General features: G+C 43.3%; 1 protein-coding gene across 14 annotated transcripts in view; it reads left to right on the top strand.

The window, feature by feature from the left end:
- Window positions 1-27,668, top strand: part of UBR2 (ubiquitin protein ligase E3 component n-recognin 2) — a 143,571-nt gene that overhangs the window by 26,411 nt on the left and 89,492 nt on the right. For all 14 annotated transcript variants that reach the window (XR_011471874.1, XR_011471873.1, XR_011471872.1 and 11 more), the window contains 5 exons: window positions 11,281-11,359; window positions 14,425-14,538; window positions 22,972-23,102; window positions 26,653-26,791; window positions 27,571-27,633. Coding sequence is in view for 10 of the 14 variants with exons in the window: in XM_070418581.1 (XP_070274682.1) it covers window positions 11,281-11,359; window positions 14,425-14,538; window positions 22,972-23,102; window positions 26,653-26,791; window positions 27,571-27,633 (526 nt within the window). In the remaining 4 variants the exon portion in view is untranslated. The remainder of the gene's footprint in view (window positions 1-11,280; window positions 11,360-14,424; window positions 14,539-22,971; window positions 23,103-26,652; window positions 26,792-27,570; window positions 27,634-27,668) is intronic.

Genomic DNA, 27,668 nt, shown 5'->3' with positions numbered 1-27,668 from the left:
GACGTGCACTGACCACCCGGGAGCAGACAGTCAACCGGTCGACCAGTCTCTATGATGTGCACTGACCACCGGGGGCAAACGCTCCAACCGGTAGGTTAGCTTGCTGCTGGGGTCTGGCCGATTGGGACTGAGCAAGATGGGCTGGACATGCCCTGGAACCCTCCCGCGGTCCTTCCCTGGCTGGCCAACCTCCTGTGTCCCTCCCCGGCCCTGATCGTACACCAGTGGGGTCCCTCGGCCTGACCTGTGCCCTCTCGCAATCCGGGACCCCTCGGGGGATGTGGAAGAGCCGGTTTTGGCCCGATCCCACTCAACTGAGCTGTCCCCTGGTGGTCATTGCACTCCCACAGGGGGAGTGCCACTCAGCCAGAATCTGTGCTCACAGCTGGTAAGCGCAGTGGCAGTGGTGGGAGCCTCTCCCGCCTCTGTAGCAGTGCTAAGGATGTCCGACTGCTGGCTTAGGTCTGCTCCCCGGGCCTAAGCCGGCAGTCGGACATCCCCCAAGGGCTCCTAGACTGTGCGAGGGCGCAGACTAGGCTGAGGAACCCCCTCTTCCCCCCAGTGCATGGATTTCATGCACCTGACCTCTAGTAGATAAAATATTGTTTGGTAGGTGGTGCTGAGGGGGTAAGCTCATTATATGTAGAGGAATAAGCCTATCTCTAGTCTATATCATATACAAAGGTAGACTCCAGATGAATTAAACACTTCAATGTGGAAGATAAAACCAAAAAGTTAATAGAAGAAAATTAAAACTATTTTTGTGACCTTGTTTGGGGAAAGTCTTAAAACCTCAAAGCACAAACCAATTATGTGTGAGTGTGTGTGTGTGTAAAATTAATTGCATTGAAATAGGGAGTTCTGTTTAACAAAGGATCTTACAGACAAAATTAATACACAGGTAACAAATGGGAGACAGTATTTGCAGTGTTTAATATTGCCATTGATTAATGTCCTCTAGGCTAGATTATACAGGGAACTCCTATAAATAAGCAATATAAAGAAACAATCCCAGAGCATGGATGGAACTGGAGAGCATTATGCTAAGTGAAATAAGCCAGTCAAAGAAGGAAAAATACCACATGATCTCACCCATTTATGGACAATAAAGACCATAATAAACTTTTGAACAAAAATATATACAGAGGCAGAGCTGCCTCGAACAGACTGTCGAACTATAGCGGGAAGGCGGGGGAGGGTTGGGAGGGCCGGGGGGGGGGGGGGGGGGGCGGGTAAGAGATCAACCGAAGGACTTGTATGCATGCATATAAGCATAACCAATGGACATAAGTCACTGGAGGGTAGGGGAGGCCGGGGGATTGTCAAGGGCGGGGGGGGGGGGGGGGAGGAGACATATGTAATACTCTTTGTAATACTTTAAGCAATAAAAATAAATAAATAAAAAATAAATAAAATAATAAAATCTAAAAAAAAATAAAATCAATAATAATAATAAAAAAAAGAAACAATCCCAGCAGAAAAATGTGCAAAGGATAAAAACAGGCTTTTTATAGAGAAGGAAGCCTCCAAAGCAGTAAGCATATGAAGAGTTGCTCAAGCATATTGGCAGTCAGGGAAATGCAAATTTAAACATTAAGATATAATTTTATATATGTTAGTCTGACACACATTAGAAAAACAGATAAAACCAAGTGCTGGTGAAGATTCAGGGCTATTAGAATCCTCACACACTGGTGGGGGTGTGTGTAGGCACTCGACAGTAGCATGGAACTCAGGATAAGAACTTTGTTACTCAGCAATTCTGCTCTTGAGTTTATATGCCAAAGAAAGTCTCAAACACACCTATAAGAGAATATTTACAGGGATGTCCTTATAGTATCTTTTGTAATAAAAAGTCATTGGAGGTAATCCAGATGTTGTGCCCAGAAATACGGGAGAGATAAAATGTTTTGTATACAAGCCATGGCATATGGTCTAGCAGCAAATCTGATGTACTCATACAAAATGAATGGATCATGTTACAGAAGTGAAAGAGTAAAGAATAGAATGTGATATATAACAGGAAGATTTGCATATATTAAAAATACTTGCACTCAAAAACATTTTGCAAGAGCATCTACACTAATAAAAGAGAAACATGGTAATTGGCGTACGACCGCTACCCTTCCCATTGGCTAATCAGCGTATCCTTATGCAAATTAACTGTCAGCCAAGATGGCGGCCAGCAGCCAGGCAGCTGGAAGCGAACATGAGGCTTGCTGCAGTGACTGAAGACTGCAACGTTCCCCGCCTCACTTGCTGGACTCTCAACTGCAACTCTAAGCAACTATTACTATGTTGCAAATAAGAAGCTAAACAAAACGGCTTTCAGTCAGCCCGGGACCGCAACATTGTATCCATGTTTTCAGCAGCGAAGCCTCAGAGCTAAAGCTGGCCCAGAATAAAAAAAAAAGAAAGAAAGAAAGAAAACAAGGAGCGGTTGGGAGCTTTTAGTCAACTGCCAGTGGGAAAACACCCCTCAGCCCCTCAGCCAGCCTGGCCAGGCACCCCAGTGGGGACCCCCACCCTGATCCAGGACACCCTTCAGGGCAAACCAGCCGGCACCGGGATCAGCGGAGCAGCGAGGCTCCCGGCACTGGGATCAGCGTGACGGGGCAGCGCCCAAACCCCCTGATCAGCCCTGCTCTGTGCCTGATGGGGGGGAGCTCCCCAATCCCCAGATTGCCCTGCGGCTCTGTGTGTGACAGGGTGCAGCGCACCAACCCCCTGATCGGCCCTGCTCTGTGTGTGACAGGGTGAGGCGCCCCAACCCCCTGCCCCCACGGGCCCTGCTCTGTGTGTGACAGGGTAGAACCATAACCTCTTCATCAGCCCTGCCCCGAGTGTGACAGTGGCGGTGCCCCAACCCCCTGATTGGCCCTGCTCTGTGAGTGACAGGGGGCAGCGTCCCAACCCCCTGATTGGCCCTGCTCTGTGAGTGACGGGGCAGCGCCCCAACCCCCTGATCGGCCCTGCTCTGTGCGTGACAGGGGGTGGCGCCGAAACCTCCCCATTGACCCTGCCTTGAGTATAACGGGGAGGTGCCCCAACCCCCCAATCAGTCTACCCTGAGCGTGACTGAGGGTGGCATCGCAACCTCCCGATCCGCCCTGCTCTGTGCATGACGGGGCAGTGCCTCAACTCCCCAATCGGCCCTGCTCTGAGCCTGACCAGGGGCTGCACTTAGGGATTGGGCCTGCCCTCTGCCACCCGGGAGCAGGCCTAAGCCAGCAGGTCATTATCTCCCGAGGGGTCCCAGACTGTGAGAGGGCACAGGCCGGGCTGGGGGACCCCCCCCCCCCCCCCCCGCCGAGTGCACAAATTTTTGTGCACCGGGCCTCTAGTCTACACTAATAAAAGAGAAACATGGTAATTAGCGTACGACAGCTACCCTTTTCATTGGCTAATCAGTGAGTATATGCAAATTAACTGTCAGCCAAGATGGCGGCCGGCAGCCAGACACTGAAGCGAGCAGGGAGGCTTGCTTGCTGCGGGACTCCAACGTTCCCCGCCTCACTTGCTGGCCTCTCAGTTGCAACTCTAAGCAACTATGTACTATGTTGCAAATAAGAAGCTAAATAAAACACCAGAAACCAGCCGGACTGAAAGCCAGCAGACCAAAACTTTGTATCAATGTTTTCAGCAGCGAGGCCTCAGAGCTAAAGCTGGCCCAGAATAAAAAAAAAAGAAAAAGAAAACATGGAGCGGTTGGAAGCTCCAGTCACTCGCTTCTGGAAAACAGCCCTCAGCCCCTCACCCAGATTGGCCAGGCACCCCAGTGGGGACCCCCCACCCTGATCCAGGACACCCTTCAGGGCAAGCCATCCGGCCCCTATCCATGCACCCGGCCTCTATCCTATATAGTAAAAGGGATCAGCACCAGGATCAGCGGAGCAGCGAGGCTCCCGGCACCAGGATCAGCGTGACATGGGGCAGCACCCAAACCCCCTGATCGCCCTGCGGCTCTGTGTGTGACAGGGGGGAGCTCCCCAATCCCCTTATCGCCCTGCGGCTCTGTGTGTGACGGGGGGCGGGGCCACAACCTCCCTATCTGCCCTGCTCTGTGCCTGATAGGGGGGAGCTCCCCAATCCCCTGATTGCCCTGCGGCTCTGTGTTTGACAGGGTGCAGCGCACCAACCCCCTGATCGGCCCTGCTCTGTATATGACAGGGTGCGGCGCCCCAACCACCCCCCTCCCCCCAACTGGCCCTGCTCTGTGTGTGACAGGGTAGAGCCATAACCTCTCCATCAGCCCTGCCCCGAGTGTGACAGTGGCAGCGCCCCAACCCCCTGATCGGCCCTGCTCTGTGGGTGATAGAGGGTGGCGCCCCAATCCCCCTCCACGGGCCTTGCTCTGTGTGTGACAGGGTAGAGCCATAACCTCCCCATTGGCCCTGCCCTGAGTGTGACAGGGTGCAGCACCCCAACCCCCTGATCCGCCCTGCTCTGTGTGTGACAGGGGGCGGTTTCCCTACTCCCCTATCGGCCCTACTCTGTGAGTGACAGCGGGGAGCTCCTCAACCCCCTGATCGGCCCTGCTCTGTGCATGACAGGGGGCAGCGCCCCAACCCCCTGATCGGCCCTGCTCTGTGCATGACGGGGTGGCGCCGCAACCTCCCCATCGACCCTGCCTTGAGTGTGACAGGGGGCGGTGCCCCAACCCCCCAATCGGCCCTACCCTGAGCGTGACTGAGGGTGGCATCGCAACCTCCGGATCTGCCCTGCTCTGTGCATGACGGGGCGGCGCCCCAACTCCCCAATCGGCCCTGCTCTGAGCCTGACCAGGGGCTGCACCTAGGGATTGGGCCTGCCCTCTGCCACCCGGAAGCAGGCCTAAGCCAGCAGGTCATTATCTCCCGAGGGGTCCCAGACTGTGAGAGGGCATAGGCAGGGCTGGGGGGGGACTCCCCCCCCCACCCCCTGTGCACAAATTTTTTTGCACCGGGCCTCTAGTCTACACTAATAAAAGAGAAACATGGTAGTTGGTGTACGACCGCTACCCTTCCCATTGGCTAATCACGGGCAATATGCAAATTAGCTGTCAGCAAAGATGGCGGTTAACTGCCAACCAAGATGGCGGCTAATTTGCATATTGCCGGCAGGATGGGGCAGCGTCATCGTGCCTGCCCCTCTGCCATCCAGGCCTGCTATCTGTGACCTGGATGGCGGGCGACCCAACCCAGGGCTGGCGGGGCGTGACCTCAGCTGTCCTCTACTGGCCAAGACCCCAACCGGCTCTCCCACCAGCAGACCAGGGCTGGCCTGGCGGCTTCGGCTTCTGCCCGCAGTCACGCCCCCGAGACCTGCTGCTGCCAGCAGACCGAGGCTGGGGAGGCAGAGGCCCCCAACCCGCTCCCCCCGGCAGACTAGGGCTGGGGAGGCGACTGCTGCAATCGCCCGCACTCACGCCCCAACCCGCCTGATCGCCCCCGACCTGCTCCCGCTGGCAGACCAGGACTGACGGGTAACCCTGGACCCGCATTCCCGCGGGCAGACCCGGGCTGGTGGGGCGGCTGCGGCCTCCGCCTTCAGTCACGCCTGCATTCATGCCCCCAACCTGCGAGAGCGGGGAGATGGTGGGGGGAGGGGGCGATCGCCCTCACTCACGCCCCCAACCCGCTGGCAGACCGGGGCTGGCGAGTTGCCCGGGACCCGCATTCCCCCGCGGGCAGACCCGGGCTGGCGGTGTGGCTGCGGCGTCTGCCCGCAGTCATGCCCCCAACCCGTGAGAGCGGGTTGGGGGCGTGAGTGCAGGCGATCACCCCAAAACCGCTCCCGCTGGCAGACCGGGGCTGGCGGATTGCCCTGGACCCGCATTCCCCTGTGTGCACCTGCCCGTGGGATCACAGCCGCAATCATGAGCAGGAAAGGGCGGCCTGCAGCCAGCCCCTGTGTGCATCTGCCCGTGGGATCGCAGCAGCGATCACGGGAGCAGGAAAGGGCGGCCTGCAGCCAGCCCCTGTGTGCGCCTGCCCTTGGGATCACAGCCGCGATCACGAGCAGGAAAGGGCGGTCTGCAGCCAGCCCCTGTGTGCACCTGCCCGTGGGATTGCAGCCTCGATCACGGAGCAGGATAGGGCGGCCTGCAGCCAGCCCCTGTGTGCACCTGCCCGTGGGATGCAGCAGCGATCACGGAGCAGGAAAGGGCGGCCTGCAGCCAGCCCCCCTGTGTGCCTTTCCCTAGGTAGCCCTGGGGATCCCACAGTAGGGAAGGGCGCCCCACCCTGGCCACAGCTCAGGGGAGAGTACAACATGCAGTGGAGGCCAGGAGCCTGAGTGATCAACAGAGAGGGGCGCCTGCTTGAAGCCTTCAGGGTGTGGCTGGTGGTAGGCCTCCAGCAGACGCGCGCGCGCGCGCGCGGGGACACACACACGCACACACACAGACACACTGCCTACTCTGAGCTTCCAATGTGGTTGGGAGCAGACCACCAGTGAACACACACACCCGGCAACTGCTCGGAGCCTATGTGGCGGGGCTGGGGGCAGGCCTCCAGCAGACACACACACACACACACACACACACACACACACACACACACACACGAGGACGGCTGCACCGAGCCTCTGCTGCCAGACTGTGGCCATCAGTAGGACATCCACTGAGGGCTCCCAGACTGAGGGGCAGGCTTGGCTGAGGGAACCCCATCCCCCAGTGCACGAATTTCGTGCACCGGGCCTCTAGTCTATATAATAAAAGCCTAAGCGACTGTTATAGCAGAACGACCAGAACAACTGGTCAGTGCACTCCCACAGGGGGAGCGTCGCTCTGCCAGAAGCCAGGCTTCCTGCTGGCGAGCGCAGCGTAGGTGGTGGGAGCCTCTCTCACCTCCGTGGCAGCGCTAAGGAGCAATGAGCTGAGTGGTGAGGAGCAGCCAGCAGTCGGGCGGTAAGGGGCGAGGGGTCCCGGACTGCAAGTGGGCCTGAGCAGCAGGCGGACATCCCCTAAGGCAGTGATGGTGAACCTTTTGAGCTCGGCATGTCAAAATTTTGAAAAACCCTAACTTAACTCTGGTGCCGTGTCACATATAGAAATATTCATAATTTTTTTTTTATATTAGCAACCATAGTAAAAAAAAAGATTTATATTTTTGATATTTATTTTATATATTTAAATGCCATTTAACAAAGAAAAATCAACCAAAAATATGTATAAAATGAACAAAAACAGAAAAACAATGTACATTTAGGAAAAAATAATAATAAAAACAATGATAATCAAATGGTACGAAAACTAGACATTAGTGACTTTTTTGGTGCTGAAGTTTGTCTGCTAATTCTTCGATTGCAGGTTCATACTTGGTGCACTTTAAGGCCAAGAAAGCGCCACTAACTTCATCTGTTAGCCGGTTTCTTTTGTTTGTTTTAATATTATTTAATGCTGAGAACAAAGTCTCTCAAAAATATGTTGATGAAAAAATTGTTAACAAAGCCATCACTAGATTTTTTATGTCACTAAAAGTGTCAGGTACTCTGTTCCAAGCACTCAAAATTTCTTGTTCGTAGTTGCACTCTTCTTCATTATTCAAACGATTTCGTTCCAGATTTTCAAGTTTCAACCTTAAGTCAACAAACACATGAGTCCAAATGCTACCTTGAAAATCTGCAAGTTGCATCTCTAAATCGTCAATTTGCATCCATTGGAAATCCTTTAATTCCAAAGTACTGTAAACAACTACATCCAGATACTTAATTATTTTAATGGTCTGTTCTAGGCTTCTAAATTGGTCGAATCTTTCACTGAACTGTTCAAATAACGAGTTTACTATATTCTGGTACATAAGTATGGACTCCATTACACTCGTTGTAGTGGCCTTCTTGAAATACTTTTTTATCCGAGGAAAATACTTACAAGTTTTAGTTTCAATATCTTGCTTGAAAATTTTAAGTTTACTTTCAAAGATTTGATGTATCCAAACATAATGTCAATACTTCTGCCAAAACCTTGTAAATTTAAGTTCACTTCATTCATATGAACAGAGAGATCTGTAAAAAACATCAAATTGCTGACCCACTTTGATCATTGATCTGAGGAAAGTTTGCCAGATCCTTATTCTCAATAAATACCGTAATTTCTTCAAAGCACTCCACAAATCGCTCAAGTACTTTACCTCAACTCAGCCATCTCACATTATTGAACATCAGTAGTCCACTGTAGGTTGAATCAACTTCCTGTAGAAGTGCAGAAAATTCTCACTTGTGAAGGGGTCAAGAAGCTATAAAATTCACAATTTTTGTTACAACTGATATTAAATCATTGAATTCTGAGAATCCCAATTTGGCACACAACACCTCCTGATGGATAATGCAATGAAAAGGTACAAGTGGATGTCTAATAGCTTCCATAAACAATTTCAGGAATCCCACATTTTTTCCCACCATATTTGGTGCCCCATCTGTCGTGACTCACACAATTTTAGAGATATCAATGTTTAGGTCACTGAATGTTTTTATAACAACCTTACATATTTCGTTTCCTGATGTACTTATTGGCACTGATTCTAACTTTATCAACTCTTCTCTCATTGTGAGACCATCAGAATATCTAGCAATAATGGCCAACCGAGCATTTGATGTGACATCAGTAGTTTCATCAAGAGAAATCGAAAAATATTTACAACTATTTAAGTCTTTTTTTAATTGATGTTGTACGTTTTTCTTAAGATCTATTATTCTGTCTTTGATAGTATTTCTACTGAGTAGTAACTCAGAAATTCTTTTAATAATATCATCTTTATTTTTCATATCATGAAATAGAGCTGGTGCACATCTTAGAAATGTTTCCTTAATAAATTCTCCGTCACTGAGGGCTTTTCCATGCTGAGCTATGGAGTGAGCAATACACAAACTTGCTGATGTTAAATTTGTAGAGCATCTTACAAATTTAATGATGGAATTTGATTGACTTTTATAGAGGTATAGCTGCGTAGAAATGTATTCCTTCCTTTCATCGTTACTTTTTTTCAAGAGCTGACAATGATTAGTTTCAAAATGTCTCTTTACATTCCACGTTCTGCTTACTACCGTTTAATTACACAGTATGCACAATGATCTGTTGTTTCTGTCGACAATCCCATACATCTCCGTCCATATGTCTTGAAAGGGTAGGCTACTGCTACTTCCACTTCCTTTATCATTCGATCTTGCTTTTTTATTTTTTTGATTCTCCATCACAAGGCTGCAAAAATAAATAAAAATAAATCACAGCGTTTTTTATAAAAGGTTGATAGGTTTCTTACCTATGAACATTTTGCAGTGTTGTTGCACTGACTCCTGGTGCAAAACAATTCAAAGATAGTATGTATAACCAACAAATATATGGTGCTGTAATTAATTATCCGACATGCAGAATGTCTCGTCGAGCACTGTTGCACTGTATATCTTTTTCTTTTAACCCTCCCACTCCTGTCTCCCAACGAACATGGCGATCAAGTGCGTCCGTTTGCCGAATGCACCTGAATGCATGGGAAGCTTACCCGAGGCACATGTTGACAATAACGAGGCCGTTTCCAGAATTGGGAGTAAAAATAAAATGTCATGAGTAAAGATTAATCTCTTTATAGTGCAATTCTTAACCTTTTTATATTAATGTCAATATTGGAAATGTATCTTGGATGTTTTCACTATGTATCTTTGCTACGCAACACCGATGTACATGTTTACATCCGGTTTTAGAATTGCATTATTGATCATGAGTAACATGAGTAATAATATTACTCGAGTGATGCCCAACTCTGGCCATTGCGAGAGACAAATATTTGAATTATGCAATTTTCTGTCTCTGTTGATGCATGTGACCCAAAATGAGTTGGCATGTCACCTCTGACACGTGTGTCATAGGTTCGCCATCACTGCCCTAAGGGGTCCCAGACGGCGAGAGGGCACAGGCTGGGCTGAGGGATGCCCCCCCCCCCCCACACACACATAGTGTGCAGGAATTTTGTACACTGAGCCTCTAGTATACTACAAATAAAAAGGAGTAGAATAAGAATATTAGAGTGGTTTGCTTATGAGGATATAAGAACCAAGGATAAGGGAAACTTAAAGATTTTTCATCATTCCCCATCTCATTTCATGGCATTAGAGAGATTCTCTTATTTAAGATTAGAGGCCTGGTGCACGAAATTCGGGTCACTAGACCTGGCTGGTGATCAGGGCCTATCAGGGCCCTCCTTCTGGCTGCCAGCCGGGGCCTCCCTTCCCCGGCTGACAACTGCCGGCCAGGGCCTTCCTTCGTTCCATGCTGCCCCCTGGTGGTCAGCTCACGTCATAACAAGCTGTCGAACTCCTGAGGGGACAGTTTACATATTAGGCTTTTATATAGAAAGAAGATATGATCTGTAGATATATCAAACTGGCAGTATGATGAAAGCAAATGAAATGACTGAGGACACCACTGTCACAACCCATCCACCTTGTGGAATTCTTTTTTTGTTGTTGTTGCTGTTAATCCTCACCTAAGGATTTTTTTTTCCCATTGATTTTTTAGAGAGAGTGGAAGAGAGAGGGAAAGACCAAGAGAAACATCAATGTGAGAGAAACACATTGATTGGTTGCCTCCTGCCTGAGGCCTGACCAGGGCCCGGGCTGGGGAGGAGCCTGTAACCAAGGTACATGCCCTTGATGAATCAAACCTGGGACCCTTCAGTCTGCAGGCCGATGCTCTGTCCACTGAGCCAGACCGGGTAAGGCAGCCTTGTGGAATTCTTATTCTCCCGTAAGGATATCTTAGAAACCATATGTGTTGTGTGACCATCAGACATCATGACCAAGTGAGGAGACCCATGTCAGTCTGTACTTAATCATTTAGAATGTTTAATTTCCCTTTTAAATTAGTTAAAATTTAAATAGAAATACAAGTTCTAATATTTTCTTGTCTTTCTGGGGGTGTACACATACCACTTTGAAGACCATTGATTTGAAACACCTGTTTGAAGGAAGTTACTTGAAATTGCAAGATAAAGTTTAAAATCGATTCCATAACATCTGTGTGTTTTAATATAAAATGTGATTTCCCTGAATCTTTGGGAGAAATTACCATTCTAGTAATATGTGCCTTCAGAAACTCACTAGTACATATCCAGTATGAGAAACAGGTTCTTAAGCTGACATCATTGATCAAAGATCTGAGAGATCTTTGGGAATAATATTTCCTTTCTTTTAACATCAAGACAGTTCACTATTATTGCTCTTCTAGAATGGAATCCAATATGAAGTATTAGTTTGTGAAATATGCAGTAATTTTATGACACTGATTTTTTTTTTTCTTTAACTTTACAGAGACTGTGCAGTTGATCCAACTTGTGTTTTATGCATGGAGTGCTTTTTGGGAAGTATTCACAGAGACCATCGGTACAGGGTTAGTAATGTCCAGATAATAACCATACCTAGTATCAAATTTTATACTACCTACCTTTTCTGCTTTTTTAAAATTCCAAGGTTTAACACTAAAATAGGAGAGAGTGGTTTAAGAAATGTGTTATTTAAACACCATTAAACATACAATGGCAGTGTAGATATGAATTATGAATCCAGACTTCTTGGAACATGTGGTTTAAGAAAGACAACACAGATATCAGCTCCTCCATATTGGTTTTCAGTTAGTTTATCTTGATGTTTTTCTATGTTTATTATCTTCAGAACTCTAGGTTTATGAAAGGGATTATCAAAAATCAGAGGCTAAAGTTGAGTTAAAAGTATGAGAGGGAGGTTCCTAAAGGGGTTTGTGTGAGACAAGGAAAAGTGATAGGATTATACATTTAAGAAATGTTCTATTTATTGGTCATCTTCCACAGAAGGTTTGTCATTCCTTAACATTAAAGAGGCAGCTACTACAGTGTAGAAGGGGGCTCAACTCCAAAACATAAGACCCACTAATTTCTTTTTTTTTATATATATTTTTTATTGATTTTTTACAGCGAGGAAGGGAGAGAGATAGAGAGTCAGAAACATTGATGAGAGAGAAACATCGATCAGCTGCCTCCTGCACATCTCCTACTGGGGATATGCCCGCAACCCAGGTACATGCCCTTGACCGGAATCGAACCTGGGACCTTTCAGTCCGCAGGCCGATGCTCTATCCACTGAGCCAAACCGGTTTCGGCAAGACCCACTAATTTTATTTTTATTTTTTTTCTCTGCTATAATGCAATCAGTACTTTTACAAAAATCAGGTTTGTTTGCTTTTAAGTCAAGGATATGACAAAGGCAGATTATTATTAAGCCTGTCTTGGTTTCTCTACTAAAAGTTCAAAACAGATCCATGAACATTCAGAAATTAGGGAACTGTTAGTAGCTGGAGCTTTTTCCACCCTAATCTCAAATAAAATGGTAGAGAATATTGCAGTCTTATTATTTCAGGAGCCCTGTTGGTTCAGGACTTTTCCTCCTATTTGTTTTTATTCATAGTACCCAAATATTGATAATAACGAACTAAAAACAGCTATAAAATTGAACTCCTTGAATGTTTGTGTTCTCTTTATTTTCATAAATCAGTAAGAGAATCCCAGTTTTCTTTAAGCCAGTGGCTCTCAACCTGTGGGTCGCGACCCCTTTCGGGGTTGAATGACCCTTTCACAGGGGACACCCGAGACCATCGGAAAACACATATATAATTACATATTGTTTTTGTGATTAACCACTATGCTTTAATTATGTTCAATTTTTAACAATGAAATTGGGGGTCACCACAACATGAGGAACTGTATTAAAGGGTCGCGGCATTAGGAAGGTTGAGAACCACTGTTTTAAGCTGTTCTACCTATCTTCGGTAAGAGAATGTGCATGAAAACTATAGGGTGGAGTTAGCACTTTTCAAATGCCTGCATGCCCATGTTTCTTGACATATATTTTTGCAGTCCCTTAGAATAACTGTCTTTTGTGGGTTTACATTAATTATTTGTGATATATAACACACAGATAGTTTGGGCAAAGTATATTAAGGCTGATCTAAAATTTGCACTTAACCATTTCTAAACTCTCAAAATTTTTCAAAGAGCAGAATTTCCAGTCTACCAATGATTAACTAATAGATTCTTCTGTCTTGCCAGATTTCTTGAATCATTTCCATATCTTAAAAGAATAAATAGCTTCTTTTGCTCCTCCCCCTCCCTTATGTGGAAATGCAAAGACAGGTAATCTGAGCACAAAGCAAGATTGTGGCCATCCACAAGGCAAGAGAAGAGCCCTCAGGATGAAACCGTCTGGCTGGCACCTTTCTTTTGGACTTCCCAACTTCCAGAATGGCTCCTAATTTCCCTGACCAGAAGCTACTAAAGCTACCCCAGACATACTGCCTAGTCATTTTTTGCAAATGGTCTTTCAGCTCAGCCATAACTAGTCCTGCTCACGCCTGCAGGATTGTCCACCCAGTCCCCCTGTTTCTCCTGGCTGAGGGGATGTCAGCAGCAGCAGGATTCCTCTCCTCTCTGGGCTGAGCTCCATCATGAGCTCCCAGCTTCTGGGCTGTCTCCCTGGTTTGTATCATCCCCACCCCCTTTTTGCCCTCCTCCCTTGCTCCATCTACCCACCTTTAGATGTTTCAATGCACGGACCTCTTAGGTATATTTGTGCATTGAACAGGGAATATTTTGTTGTGATATGGCTGTTCAAATTCTTGAAATTTCAGGGGGAGAGATCAGGGGAATCTCTCAGGATGCCACTACTCTGATATCACTTACATTTAAGTCCTTTATCCGTTTTGAGTTTATTTTTGTGTATGGTATAAGAAGGTGGTCTAGTTTCATTTTTGTGCATGTACATGTCCAATTTTCCCAGCACCATTTATTGAATAAACTGTCTTTACTCAAAAAGAAGAAGAAAAAGAAGTATAAATAATTCTTGAACCCTACAAGTGGTGCAAAGGTTTTTTGTGACCAGGCAGTCTACTTTTGTATTTCCTGAGCTTCCTTCTCAAAGAAGGATATTTAGGGAGTGTAAGAAAAGAAAAATAAACGGTCTTTCTAGTTTTTTATTGCTTACTTCCTCTAATGCAGATGCAGCACTCTTATTGCACTATTCTAGTTCTTATAACTCTTGAATCTGGCATATTACATTATAGCACTGTAACCTGCTAGCATAAAGGCCAGCATTATACCAATTTAGCCAAAATCCAGCCCCCAAACCCTCATCATTTCCCTAATTAAGAAACTTACATATGTGAGCATATTTTATCTCTTTAAAATATCTATTGTTTACTAGTTCACTACAAGGTAGCTTATTTTATTTTGAATCACTTCTATTAGCTTATAGGCATATTTAAAATAAGCTTTAAAATATTGAGAGGTTTGCCATTTTTTAAAATTTCATCCCTCCAAAGAAATTTAAATACTCTAGCAATGTTATTTCCTTAACTTGCTTTTCTTATAATCTGAGAGCCCTCAGCAAACACTTACTGACAAGATGCTTTATGATTTTTTTTTTAAGATGACAACGTCAGGAGGTGGAGGTTTCTGTGACTGTGGTGATACTGAAGCTTGGAAAGAGGGTCCTTACTGTGAAAAACACAAACTTAACACCTCTGAAATTGAGGAGGAAGAGGTAAAAACAATTTCCAAAGTTTTGTGTGTGTTTTTTAAGGAAATACTATTTAACCATGAGTTTAAAATACTTTGAGACATGGGAATAAGGTTATAATATGAGCAATGGATAAGAAAAATAGTCCTGTCACTAATAGTGACCAGGTGTGCTTTAAAAGTTGTTTGCATTTAGTGATGCCATACCATTGCTAATAGTACACACTTGAAATTCTGGAAATTTAGTTTAATTCAGCTTTTTTAAGTTCTCATTTATTATTGAAGGGATTACTTTTCCTATATGTGTAGACCACTTAGTTGGTTTTTGTATATTTGTGTTGTAACTATCTTTAGTCTTTCCTATAGCCATACCTGGCAGCCAGTTCTAATTGTCATCTGGTAAATCAGTGACATTGGGTATGTTATGCGACCAAGTGTAGAGATGATAGCTCAGTACAAATTATACTCACTCCATCTGTAAATATGTGCTCTAATAAATTGTAGATCCTGTATTATATTTCCCTGATACTTATAAGGATATATTTATAACTAATGGTAAATAAGTACTTCACTCTCTGCTGCTGCTTGTGACATTTTAATGTTTGAGTCAAGATCCTTATTTCAACCCTGGCTAGTGTTGTTCAGTCATTAGAGCGGCGGCCTGAGCACTGAGGGGTCATGGGTTTGATTACCAGTTAAGGGCACATACCTGGGTTGCAGGTTCGATCCCTGTCCTGGTGGGGTGCATGCAGGAGGCAGCCAATCAGTGTGTCTTTCACATCAATGGTTGGTGTGTTTTTTTTTCTCTCTCTGTCTTTCTCTCTCTCCCCTCCTTCCTTCCTCCCTTCCACTCTTTCTAAAAATCAATGGAAAAAATATCTCAGTCCACTTCTGTATTTCCTGAGCTTCCTTTTTTTTCAAAGAACGCTATTTAGGGAGTGTGAGAAAAGATGAGAATTAACAAAAAAAACAACAACAACAAAAAAGATCCTTATTTCAGGTTTTATTTTTAAATAGCAGAGAGATGGGTACCTTCAAAGTACTTCTGTGTTATTAGTAGGTCTAATACAGATTTGAGGTGTAAATAATCCTTCCTGGTGCTCATACCTTATAGGTCTCAAATATTTTAACAGAACAACCAAGACTTTATGGTGTAGGACAATGTCTTTTAGACTGTGTTCCACTGTGTTTTGGACAGATAAAATTGTGCACAATTATTCAATGGCATAGAAAACATATATCTTGTGTTTTATGTGCTTTGTCCAAGCGTTCTAGGATTTGCTACAGAAATCCAGGGTTTTGGATTTCTTCACTCCTTTTAGAGCAGCTTCATTTTTATCATATTAGAGGCCCGGTGCATGAAAATTCTTGCACTGGAGGGGGTCCCCAGCCCAGCCTTCCCCCTTTCACAATCTGGAAGCCCTCATGGTATGTCCTACCGACAGCTTAGGGGGAGCGGGCCTAAGCCGAAATCTGGCCTCCCTCTGTGGGAGGCGACTGGGCCGATCATGGGAAGGCACTGCCCCCATCAACCCACTGCTGCTGCCACTGCCGGCCCCAGCAGGCCCTCACTTCTTTGTGCTGGCCCCCTCTCCCCCGCCCACTGGTGGATGGGGGGCGATCTGGAGCCAGGCCAGTGAGGGGAGGGGCTGTGGGAGGTTGAGGCACAGCAGGTCGCACCCCATCTAGCCTCTGTGGAGGTGTGGCACCAGGAGCAGAGGCAGAGGGTCCCGCCTCCGCTCCCACTCCCACTCCTGGGGAGGTGTCGCCTCCTTTCCCGTGCCGCCGCTGGCCGTAGGCCCTCACAGCCGCTGTGGCTTTGTTCACATGGACGTCTGCTCTAAGTAGCATATTATCCTTTTCTTAGTATAGATATCAGATTGGAGTTCTGTATGTAAAATTATAAGCAAGACAAATGAATATATATTTGAAAAAAAGGGGGTTTGCTTTAAAAAGAAATGAAAACCAGTATAAAACATTAGGACTATGGGAGAAAATATTTGCAAATCATATATCTGATAAGGGTCTAGTATCCAAAATGTGTATCTTACAACAATAAAAAGACAACCTAATTAAAAATGGTCAAATGATGCCCAGCCAGTGTGGGTCAGTGTTTGAGCGCCACCCTGTGAACCAGGAGGTTATGGTTCAATTCCCAGTCAGGGCACATGCCTAGGTTATGGGTTCGATCCCCAGTGGGGGGCAAGCAGGAGGCAGCCGATCAATGATTCTCTCTCATTGTTGATGTTCCTTTCTCTCTCTCAAATCAATAAAAACATATTTTTTTAATGGTCAAAGGACTTGAATAGACATTTGTCTGAAGAAGATACAATACAAATGATCAGTAGACACATGAAAACATGCTCAACGTCATTAGTCAAGGAAATGTAAATCAAAAGCACAATGAGTTATCCTAGATGGCTGTAATAAAAATTTAGAAAAGGAAAAGTGTCGGTGAGGATGTAGAAAAATTGTAATCCATTGTACAATGCCAGTGGGAATGCAAAATTATTTCAATGCTGTGGAAAACAGTTTGGCTTTTCTTAAAATGTTAAGCATATAATTTCCATATAAGCCTGTCCTCAAAATTTTAAACATAGAATTGCCATATGAAACTAATTTCACTCCTAGGTATATATCCAAAAGAATCGAAAACAAGTATTCAAATAAGTACATGAACATGAATGTTTGTGGCAGCATTATTCACCTTTGCCAAAAGGTGGAAATAGTTGAAATATCTAGCATTAAATGGATAAATAAATTGTGGCATATACATACAATGTAATATGACTCAGCCATAAAAATGAATAAAATACCAATACATCCTAAAATATGAGTGAACCTCCATAACATTATGCTAAGTAAAATAAACCAGATACAAAGTCACATATTGTATAGTTCTATTTATATGAAATATCCAGAATAGATAATATTGTAAAGACGGTGGTTGCCAGGAACAGGAAAGGGAAGAATGGGGGAAAACTCTTAATGGTAAAGGGTTTTATTTTGAAGGAATAAAAATGTTTTGGAACTACCCCTTGCTGGTTTGGCTCAGTGGATAGAGCATCAGCCTGTGGACTGAAGGTCTAGGGTCTGATTCCCATCAAGGGCATGTATCTCAGTTGCTAGCTCCTCCCTGGGCCCTGGTCAGGATGCCTGCAGGAGGCAACCAATCAATGTGTTTCTCTAGATCTTTTCCTCTCTCTTTCCACTCTCTCTAAAAATCAATGGTAAAATATCCTCAGGTGAGGATTTTAAAAAAAATGTTTTGGAACTAAATAGAGGTGTTAGTGGCACAAATTATGTCTATACAAAATACCACCGAATTGTTCACTTTAAAATGGTTAATTTTATGTTCTATGAATTTCATCTCAATAGATTATTTAAAAAGAAAAATTTTAAGACTTCTGTTACCTTTTTATCTGTTTTAAAGTAGGCTTAAAAGAGTTTTCTAAGAAAAATTATGAATCTGCCTGCAGTTACTCTGTTGGCTTTATCCTCATACTTTAGTAGGGCAGCTATCAAAAAGTGCAGGCTTCGGGTAATTTCTTGAATTTTAAGAATGTAACAGCAAGGTCACTTGCCTGGCTGAAACTACATGGCCCTGCCTAGAGAATATATACTCCACAGAAACTTGACAGAGAATAAAACCTCTGGACTCTACCACTTAATTCCTATTTAAGAATTCAGTTAAGAGAAATGAGGTCTTCAGGGATAAGATTATAAGGTAAGATAAAAAGACTATTGGCCCAGTGCACTGGGCCTCTAGTAGTTTTTCTATTTTTAAATAGTTGAAAAAATCAATAGGATAGTATTTTGTGGCATGTGAAAATTTTATGAAATTCACATTTCAGTGTCCATAAATGAAATTTTATTAGCACACAGTGACACTTAATTGTTGATGTATGATCTATAGCTGCTTTTTTTCTACAGTAGCAAAATTGAGTAGCTAAGACAGAGAACCCTGTAGCCTGTAACAACTAAAGTACTTACTGACTCTTCACAGAAAAGGTTTTCTGACACCAGGTATACACTAGTAGAAGCGTTTTGTTTATTATACCTGATTCCCACTCACTAAATGCCATCTCCCATGCTTGGGTGTGGAGGGTAAGTCAGGAGGCTGGTGGCATAGTACCTCTTCTAGTTGAGACCTACCACATACTATATAACCTACTATGTAGTGCCTCCTTTGTTGATCTTCATAAGACTCATACCAAATTTCTCTTAGATCTCTGCATTAGGAAATGTTATGTTTCTCTTGGTTTGAACCTGATAATTGATTATGTTTCCTTTTGTTGAGGCATCTGGAAAACAGAGCCAAAATGTTTGGAAATAGAGCCTGTCTTTAGTAGCTATATCAAAACTTATGATCTGAATTTATAAATAGGTATTATCTTGACTTCAGTTTATTTTCCTACCTTTATTTTTCACTTTACCTGCTTTGTATATCTATTTTTCAATTCTGTTATACTGCTTATATTCTTCAGTTGCTGTAAATACTTTTTGGAACAAAATTTAATTCAATAACAAATATTAACTGAATGAGCAACCTCAGCAAATACTTTTTAATCTAAAATTTTCACTTTTCTGCTCTCATTAGAATGCAGATTAGTGATCTTTTGTTGTTTGCTTTGTTTTTGTTTTTTGTTAATATCCTCACCCAAGGATATTTTTCCCATTGATTTTAGAGATACATTGATTGGTTGCCTCCTGCATGTGCCTGACCAAGCCGGATTGAACCTGCAACCCAGTATGTGCCATTGACCAGGAATCCAACGCAAAACCCTTTGGTGCACTGGCCAGTGCTCTAACCACTGATCCACACCAGCCAGAGCAAATGCAGATTAGTAATTATTAATAGCTAAATATTATACTAAGTACTATACTTGGTTTATCTCATTTAGTTCTGAGAACAGCCATATAAGGTAAATATTGCTGGTACCAATATTCTATATCTGCAGAAGCTTGAGTTTTAAGAGAGATTAAGAAACTTGCTCAAAGTGTCCCACACAGTAAGTGCTGGAGCAGTGCTTTAAACTTAGGTAGTATAGGCTCCAGTAATGGAACTTTTTTGACAGTACCTTATACTGGTTTTTTAAAACATTTTTAGCAGTGGAATTGCTATTTTTAAATAAGATTCTAATTTTTAAAATTACAATAATAAGACAGATAAGAGTGGTATTATTAATGAATTTATTTTTTATAAGTTGAAATGTATATTATTTACTTGTTAAGAAAGATTATTCAGGCCCTAGCCGATTTGGCTCAGTGGGTAGAATGACAGCCTGAGGACCAAAGGGTCCTGGGTTTGATTCTGGTAAAGGGTACATAGGTTGGTTGCAGGCTCCTCCCTGACCTGGGCCCTGGTCAGGGCTCATACAGGAGGCAACCAATCGATGTGATTTTCTCACATCAATGTTTCTTTCTGTCTTTCCCTCTCTCTTCCATTCTCCCTAAAAATCAATGGAGAAATATCCTCGGATGAGGATTAACAAAAAAAAAGAAAAGAAAGATCATTCAGTCCTGACCAGTGTGGCTCAGTTGTTTGGGGGTCATCCCATGCACAGAAAGGTTGCTGGTTCAATTCTGGGTCAGGGCACATGTCCAGGTTTCGGGCTTGATCCCCGGTGGGGGTCATGCGGGAGGCAACTGGTGGATATTCTGCTCTCACATCGATGTCTCTCTTCCTTCCTCTTTCTCTAAAAATCAAGTTAAAAAAACAAACAAACAAAATTTAAAAAACTAGTCTGTAAAAAAAAAAAAGAAAGATAATTCTAGTTTGTTTCTAGTTTTAGTTGGGTGGTATGGAGAAAATCTTCATTCATGCCTTATTTACATATGAAAATAGTTAAACTATTATAATACATGTTTACATTTTAAAAATTTAAACATTATAGAAGTGTATTACATAAAAGATGAAAATTTTCTGTAATTTCCACTACCCTCAGAAATAACCACAGATAACATTTTTGATGGTATAGGTATGCCTCTCACGTTCTTTTAATTTGAAAGAAGAGTAAATCAAAGTTGATTCACAAAGGTTTGCATTCTCTAACATAAATATAATCAAAGAACTGTAATTATTAATGATAGTTGATAATACAACATAGGATAAGATGGTCATTTATTTACTCATTCTAGCTGATTTATGTTATGATACGAGCACTTTGAGCAGAAATCTTTCCTAACCTTTAGTTTACCATTGTACATATGAGTAGATTTACACAGCCTAGCATCTCTTCACTGCAAAAATAATTCTTACTCTGACCATTTTACAAGAAGATAACATATGCATACAAAGATAGCACAGGAATCTATATTCTTTGGCCTGCCTCAAATGGGGTTAATGTAGCAACAAAATTACCAGTTGGTGATTCCTAATATGTAATATAACACTTTTAAAAATATATATATGTTTATTGATTTCAGAAAGGAAGGGAGTGGGAGAGAGAGAGATAGAAACATCAATGAAGAGAGAGAATCATTGATCGGCTGCCTCCTGCATGCCCCCTACTGGGGATGGAGCCCGCAACCTGGGCATGTGCCCTTGACTGGAATTGAACCCAGGACCCTTCAGTCCACAGTCCAATGCTCTGTCCACTGAGCCACACCAGCTAGGGCGATTGATGTGTAATTTAAATAGGAAACAGCTCTACCAGGCCCTGGGATTTTGCAGAACAGAGTTTGGGTACTACTGGCTTGGATTCTCAAGAATTGGCAATTGTTTCTTTCCCAGGATCATTTAATTTTTATGAATCCTGTTTATTGTAATTCTTCAATCTTCTAAATGTTATGGGACAGAATTGTAAGAAAAGGAGTGACTATATAGTAAGATACTATTTTTAAGGTTCTATTTTCTATTTTGGTGTAATTCGAGGCTCATATTTTTACTAGTATCCACTCTTTTATGAATCCGCAGGAGGTACCAGTTCTAGTTCCTTTTTGTACAGGTGGTTGCAATATGTTAACAGTTTCTAAAGTCTTTATAAGAAATAGTAGTAACCTTTGCCAGTAGGATAAAAAAAGATTTTTTTTTTTGAGACATAAAAAGCAGCCTGTTGAGCCCTAGCCCATTTGGCTTAGTGGATAGAGTGTAGGCCTGTGGGCTGAAGGGCCTCAGATTCGATTCCAGTCAAAGGGCATGTACCTCAGTTGCAGGCTCCATTCCTGGCGCTGGACAGGGCTCCTGTGGGAGGCAACCAATCGAAGTGTCTCTTTCACATTAGTGTTTCTCTCTCTCTGTCTCTCCCCCTCCCTTTCACCCTCTCTAAAAATCATTGGAAAAATATCCTCAGGTGAGGATTAACAAAAATAAAAATAAAAAGCAGCCTGTTGAGACGATATAGAGGTAAAAAGTAAGACCTCAAAAAATCTTTTTTCTTTTTGAAAGAGGGAGAGAGAAATATTGATTGGTTGCCTACTGCACCTGCCCCAATCCTGGATCAAATCCACAACCTGGGTAATGTGTCCTGCCCGAGATTCGAACCCACGGCATTTTGGTATACTGACAACACTCCAACCAACAGATGCAAGTTGGCCAGGACTTTCCTTACTTTTTTTTTTACTTTTTCTTACATTCTTCAAGTCCTAGGAATCTTTGTCCTTTTTGTCCTTTTCCCTCCATTTTTTTTATCTCCCATCTCCATTTGTTTTATATCAGTTCCACTAGGCTTATCTTTGTGTAGCCTTATGTGTATTTGCAAGAATGTGCTGATTCTCATTCCGTGATGTTAGAACATACTAATCTTTTATTTGAGACATGAATATAACACTATTTAGCCATTAAGCTAAATAATGTGTTTAGATTTAAGATAAAACATTAAGATTAAAAACATTTTGCCAACCATGACTGAAAGATACCATAATAAACTTAGTACATATATGTTTATAGAAATATTTTTTTACATTAACCTAGAAATTTAGTAACTTGCTGTTAAATCTAAAGAAGGAAGTAACCTGTTACATGCATACACAACCTGTGAGTGATTTTTATAACATCAAAGCAATTTTCTGACCTTGTTGACTTCTCATCTTCATAATCCTCAAAATCAGGTTCTTCTTTATCCTGTAAAACTAAGTTGGTTTTCTGTCCTTGGATAACATTCCTTTGTTTATTCTGGAAATTAGGGATTAGGAAGCTATAAAGATGATTTGATGTTAGGTTTTAAAGATCCTGGAATGTCATTCTAAAGTTTTTAGATTTATTCATTAGACATTGGGGTGCCATTGAATATTTTGGTTCAATTGATTTCAGAATTGGGATTATAATTTAATAAAACATTTTAGGAAGCTTGATTTGGTAGGATGTAATATATACGATCAAATGGAAGAGAAGCTTAAGCTGAAAAATCAGTCAGCTTTTTACAGTAATATTTTGAGAGGTGGAGGCAGAATGGGAAAGAGGAAAATTAATGTGCATTTAACAAAATTGCATTTTCTTTTTCTGTTCTTTCTTCAGGATCCTCTCATTCATTTACCAGAAGATGTGATAACAAGAACTTACAACATTTTTGCTATTATGTTTCATTATGCAGTAGAGATATTGACCTGGGAAAAAGAAAGTGAATTACCAGCAGATTTAGAGATGGTGTAAGTACAACCATTTATTTTTTTGTATTTGTATTTCCTCACACTCAGTTTTAACCATTTTTCTTCTAATTCCTCATGTTAACTTTAATATAGCTAGGATAGAACGTAATCTTTTCTTTTGCAATAATTAATTTTCAGCAGAACAGTAATCTTGATTTTATACTTTTAAAATATGTGTGATCCTCTTAATTGGTAGCAGTTTCTCCCTGTTGGTTGGTTAGTTTAGTTGGTTAATAGCCATATTTAAGCTATGTCAAAGCTCAGGCATAAGCAATTTTCTCTTCTTTGTGTGGTAAAACTGGTAAGTTAATTCTACAATTCCTTTTATTTTGTCTGTCAGGTAAGGTTAGGAAATGAGCTCTTTGATGTGTGTTTTCTGGTTTGACTAAATGCTCAAACTCATTTTTATTCTAACATTTTATAAAATATACTAGAGGCCCGGTGCACAAAAATTTGTGCACTGGGGGTGGGGGTCCCTCAGCCCGGCCTGTGCCCTCTTGCAGTCTGGGACCCCTCAGGAGATAACGACCTGCTGGCTTAGGCCTGCTCCTGGGTGGCAGAGGGCAGGCCCAATCCCTAGGTGCAGCCCCTGGTCGGGCTCAGAGCAGGGCCGATTGGGGAGTTGGAGCGCCGCCCCCTGTCATGCACAGAGCAGGGCGGATTGGGAGGTTGCGATGCCACCCCTAGTCACGCTCAGGGTAGGGCCGATTGGGGGGTTGGGGCACCGCCCTCTGTCACACTCAAGGCAGGGTCGATAGGGAAGTTGCGGCGCCACCCCCTGCCACGCACAGAGCAGGGCCGATCAGGGGGTTGGGGCGCTGCCCCCTGCCATGCACAGAGCAGGGCCGATCAGGGGGTTGGGGCGCTGCCCCCTGCCATGCACAGAGCAGGGCCAATCAGGGGGTTGGGGAGCTCCCCCCTGTCACACACAGAGCAGGGCCAATCAGGGGGTTGGGGAGCTCCCCCCTGTCACGCACAGAGTAGGGCCAATAGTGGAGCTGGGGCACCACCCCCTGTGACATACAGAGCAGGGCCCGTGGGGGGAGGTTAGTTGAGGCGCCACACCCTGTCACACTCAGGGCAGGGCCGATGGGGAGGTATGGCTCTACCCCGTCTCACATAGAGCAGGGCCCGTGGGGGGATTGGGGCGCCGCCACTGTCACACACAGAGCCGCAGGGCAATCGGGGTTGGGGCGCCGCCCTCTTTCACACACAGAGCAGGGCTGATCAGGGGGTTGGGGCGCCGCCCTCTATCACCCACAGAGCAGGGCCGATCAGGGGGTTGGGGCGCTGCCCCCTGTCACACACAGAGCCACAGGGCAATCAGGGCATTTGGGCGTTGCCCCTTGTCACGCTGATCCCGGTGCCGGGAGGCCTCGCGGCTCCGCTGATCCCACCCGGCAGGGTCACAGATCCGGGTCCCAGATCGCAGACAGCCTTGCCTGCTGCCGCCTGCCTTCAGTATGCAAATTAGCCGCCATCTTGTGGCTTCAGGGTGGGGGTCCCCACTGGGGTGCCTGGCCAGTCTGGGTGAGGGGATGATGGCTGTTTTCAGGCTGGCGGGCGACTGAAGCTCCAAACCTCTCCTTTTTTTCTTTTTTTTTTATTCTGGCATTTATTTACCTTCTATGGCTGTCACTGGAGCTGAGAGCCGGCTTTCTCTCTGAGGCTCGGCTGAAAGCAGGTTTCTGGCCTTTGTTTTCTGTATTCAAAACAATGTTGCGACTCCAGCTCTGAGATCCCGGCTGACTGACAGGAGGTTTCTGGGGTTTTGTTTATCTTCTATAAATGTTACTATGTTTCCAACTGAAGCTCAGAGGCCTGCGAGGAACGTTGGAGTCCACAGCAAGCAAGCCTCCTGTTAGCTTCCAGCTGCCTGGCTGCCGGCCGCCATCTTGGCTGATAGTTAATTTGCATAAGGATATGCTGATTAGCCAATGGGAAGGGTAGCGGTCGTACGCTAATTACCATGTTTCTCTTTTATTAGTGTAGATTCCACACTTTGAGCTTCTTTAGTGTACATCTAACATATTTACCATTTGTACTTAGATTATTGAGGAGGTCACAGACTTGTGACTGGAAACTGTATTCTGCCGTAGCTCTATTACGGCTAAAGGCTTGCTTTTTCTGTGAGTGTGCTTGCCTTAGGCGGTCTTCTCTTCTACTTTTAACTCTAACCAGGCTATCAGAATTGTTTTCATAGTTAAAGTTGAATACAAGTTGGATGGAATGAGAGTCTGAAGGACGTTAGTGTTAGTTCTTTTTTGTTTTCTCAACAGTGATTCAGATAATTAGTTGCGGGTTAAGTGTTTTAATAAAATGTTGAAAATGAATTAGTACCTCATGACTTTATCTTCATGTACTTCAAGTTGGGAACCATTCATTGATCTAAGAGAATAGAAGAGGTTTTGTTTGTTTTTTGTTCATTTTTAAGTTTAGGATACCAGCATAGAAGACAAAAGAATCTTGCTTCTTTGTACTGTTTTCGCTTCTTAGTAAATGGCATTCCTTCTATCAAAATTTTCTACTCTTCATCTCCATTACTACTATCATAGTCTAAATTACATTAATTTCATTTTTGGACAATATGGCATTCCTAACTGGATTGCCATATCCACTCTTGTCCTTCACGGTTCATTTTCCACACTGTAAGGCAAACTGACCATATCTCCTATTCAAATTCTTGATTGCCCTTAGGATGGCATAATCAAATTAATTAGAAAGTTTTTTAGATTTCTGCCTCTTTCCAGATTAATCTCCCCCTTCTCTGTGCTCCAGATCCTGATTATTTACCTTCACCACCTCGTGGCCTTTGCTTACACCTTCCTCTAGCCCAGGGTTTCTCAATCATAGCACTGCTGGCAATTGGAGTCAGATTAATTCTTTATTATGGGGACTGTCCAGTGGATTGTAGAATAATTAGCAGCATCTCTGGCCCTACCCATCAGTGATTCTCAACCTTCCTAATGCTGCAACCCTTTAATACAGTTGCTCATGTTGTGGTGACCCCCAACCATAAAATTATTTTCGTTGCTACTTCATAACTGTAATTTTGCTACTGTTATGAATCGTAATGTAAATATCTGATATGCAGGATGTATTTTTATTGTTCGTGACCCACAGGTTGAGAACCACTGCGACTAGATGCTAGTGGCACTCCTGTCCTAATCATGATAACCAGAATTGTTTCCAGACATTGTCAAATGGTCGACTGTGGTGGGTGGAGGAGAATTATTCCCTTTTAAGAGCCACTGATAGCCAATTGTGACTTCAGGTCTCAGATTATTTCTCTGGCAGTTCCTCTTTGAGCGCCCAGACCTGTTTTACCCTGCTCTAGCATCCTAACGTCAATAAAAGCAGTTCACATAGAATTATATGTCCAATATCTATCTTCCTCACCAGATAGTAGTGTCATAGAGCATGGGGACCATAGATGACTGGTGTAGTTAGTACCTAGCACATTCCCTAGAACAAAGTATGCTCTTTGTAAATTAGCCTAGAGCAAGGAATATGCAAATAAATAATGTATCATTAATATTTGATCCCACAGAGAGAAGACTGACACCTACTATTGCATGCTGTTTAATGATGAGGTTCATACCTACGAACAAGTTATTTATACTCTTCAGAAAGCTGTTAACTGTACACAAAAAGAAGCCATTGGCTTTGCAACTACAGTAGATCGAGATGTAAGTAATTTTTTTATTAAATTGATGTCACATAATAAAATAGAACTTTTACACAGATAAGTTATATAGAATTAGGTATATAAGTGTAAGCTATTTTTAAAATTTCATTTAAATATTGGCCCAAATTTATATTGGGTATAACTATAAATTATTGTTAGATAAGAAGTTTAGGAGAAAATATACGTAGATACAGTTATCCTCATTCTACCCAGTGATTCAAAATCTTCAGTTATGAAAATAAAAATTATAGAAGCCCAAGCACTGTTCTGTGTCTCCAGAGAGAAACACTAACAATATTTGCCTCCACGATCCTAAATAAACTGTTTTTTTAAAGCTGGTTAAAAAAAGAAATTACAGCAGCCTGAAAGAATAAATGTTGCTTTATTCAAGAAAATATATTTATTAATGCCTTGAAAATGTTGGGATACAGGGGTTAGAGATCAACCAAAGGACTTGTATGCATACATATTAGCATAACCAATGGACACAGACACTGGGGCGGTGGGGGCTTGCCCTCAGGGGTAGGAGTTGGGCGGGGGGTCAATCGGGTAAAAGGGAGACATGTAATACTTTAAACAACAACAAAAAAATGTTGGGATAGCTTTGAAGGAAAGTATTTTCATTTACTTTTTATCAATGAATAGAATGAATGTTATAAATATTAAAAATTGACCAGAGTTGTTGTATGCTCAAATATGTTTATTTGTTTCCTGATTCAAAAGTTATTAATACTGAATATAATATTTTCACAAGTTAATTGTAAATATCTTTGTTTATAGGGACGTAGGTCTGTTCGATATGGAGACTTCGCATATTGTGAGCAAGCAAAATCAGTAATTGTGGTAAGTAATTTTAAGACATGTCTGCTAGTTTCATA

This window comes from Myotis yumanensis, unplaced genomic scaffold, assembly GCF_028538775.1.
Source record: "Myotis yumanensis isolate MYYU_CA2020_CCGP unplaced genomic scaffold, mMyoYum1.0.hap1 SCAF_6, whole genome shotgun sequence".
Lineage (NCBI taxonomy): Eukaryota > Metazoa > Chordata > Mammalia > Chiroptera > Vespertilionidae > Myotis > Myotis yumanensis.
The sequence above is the reverse complement of the archived record's forward strand: the minus strand, read 5'-3'. Positions and strand labels throughout refer to the sequence as shown.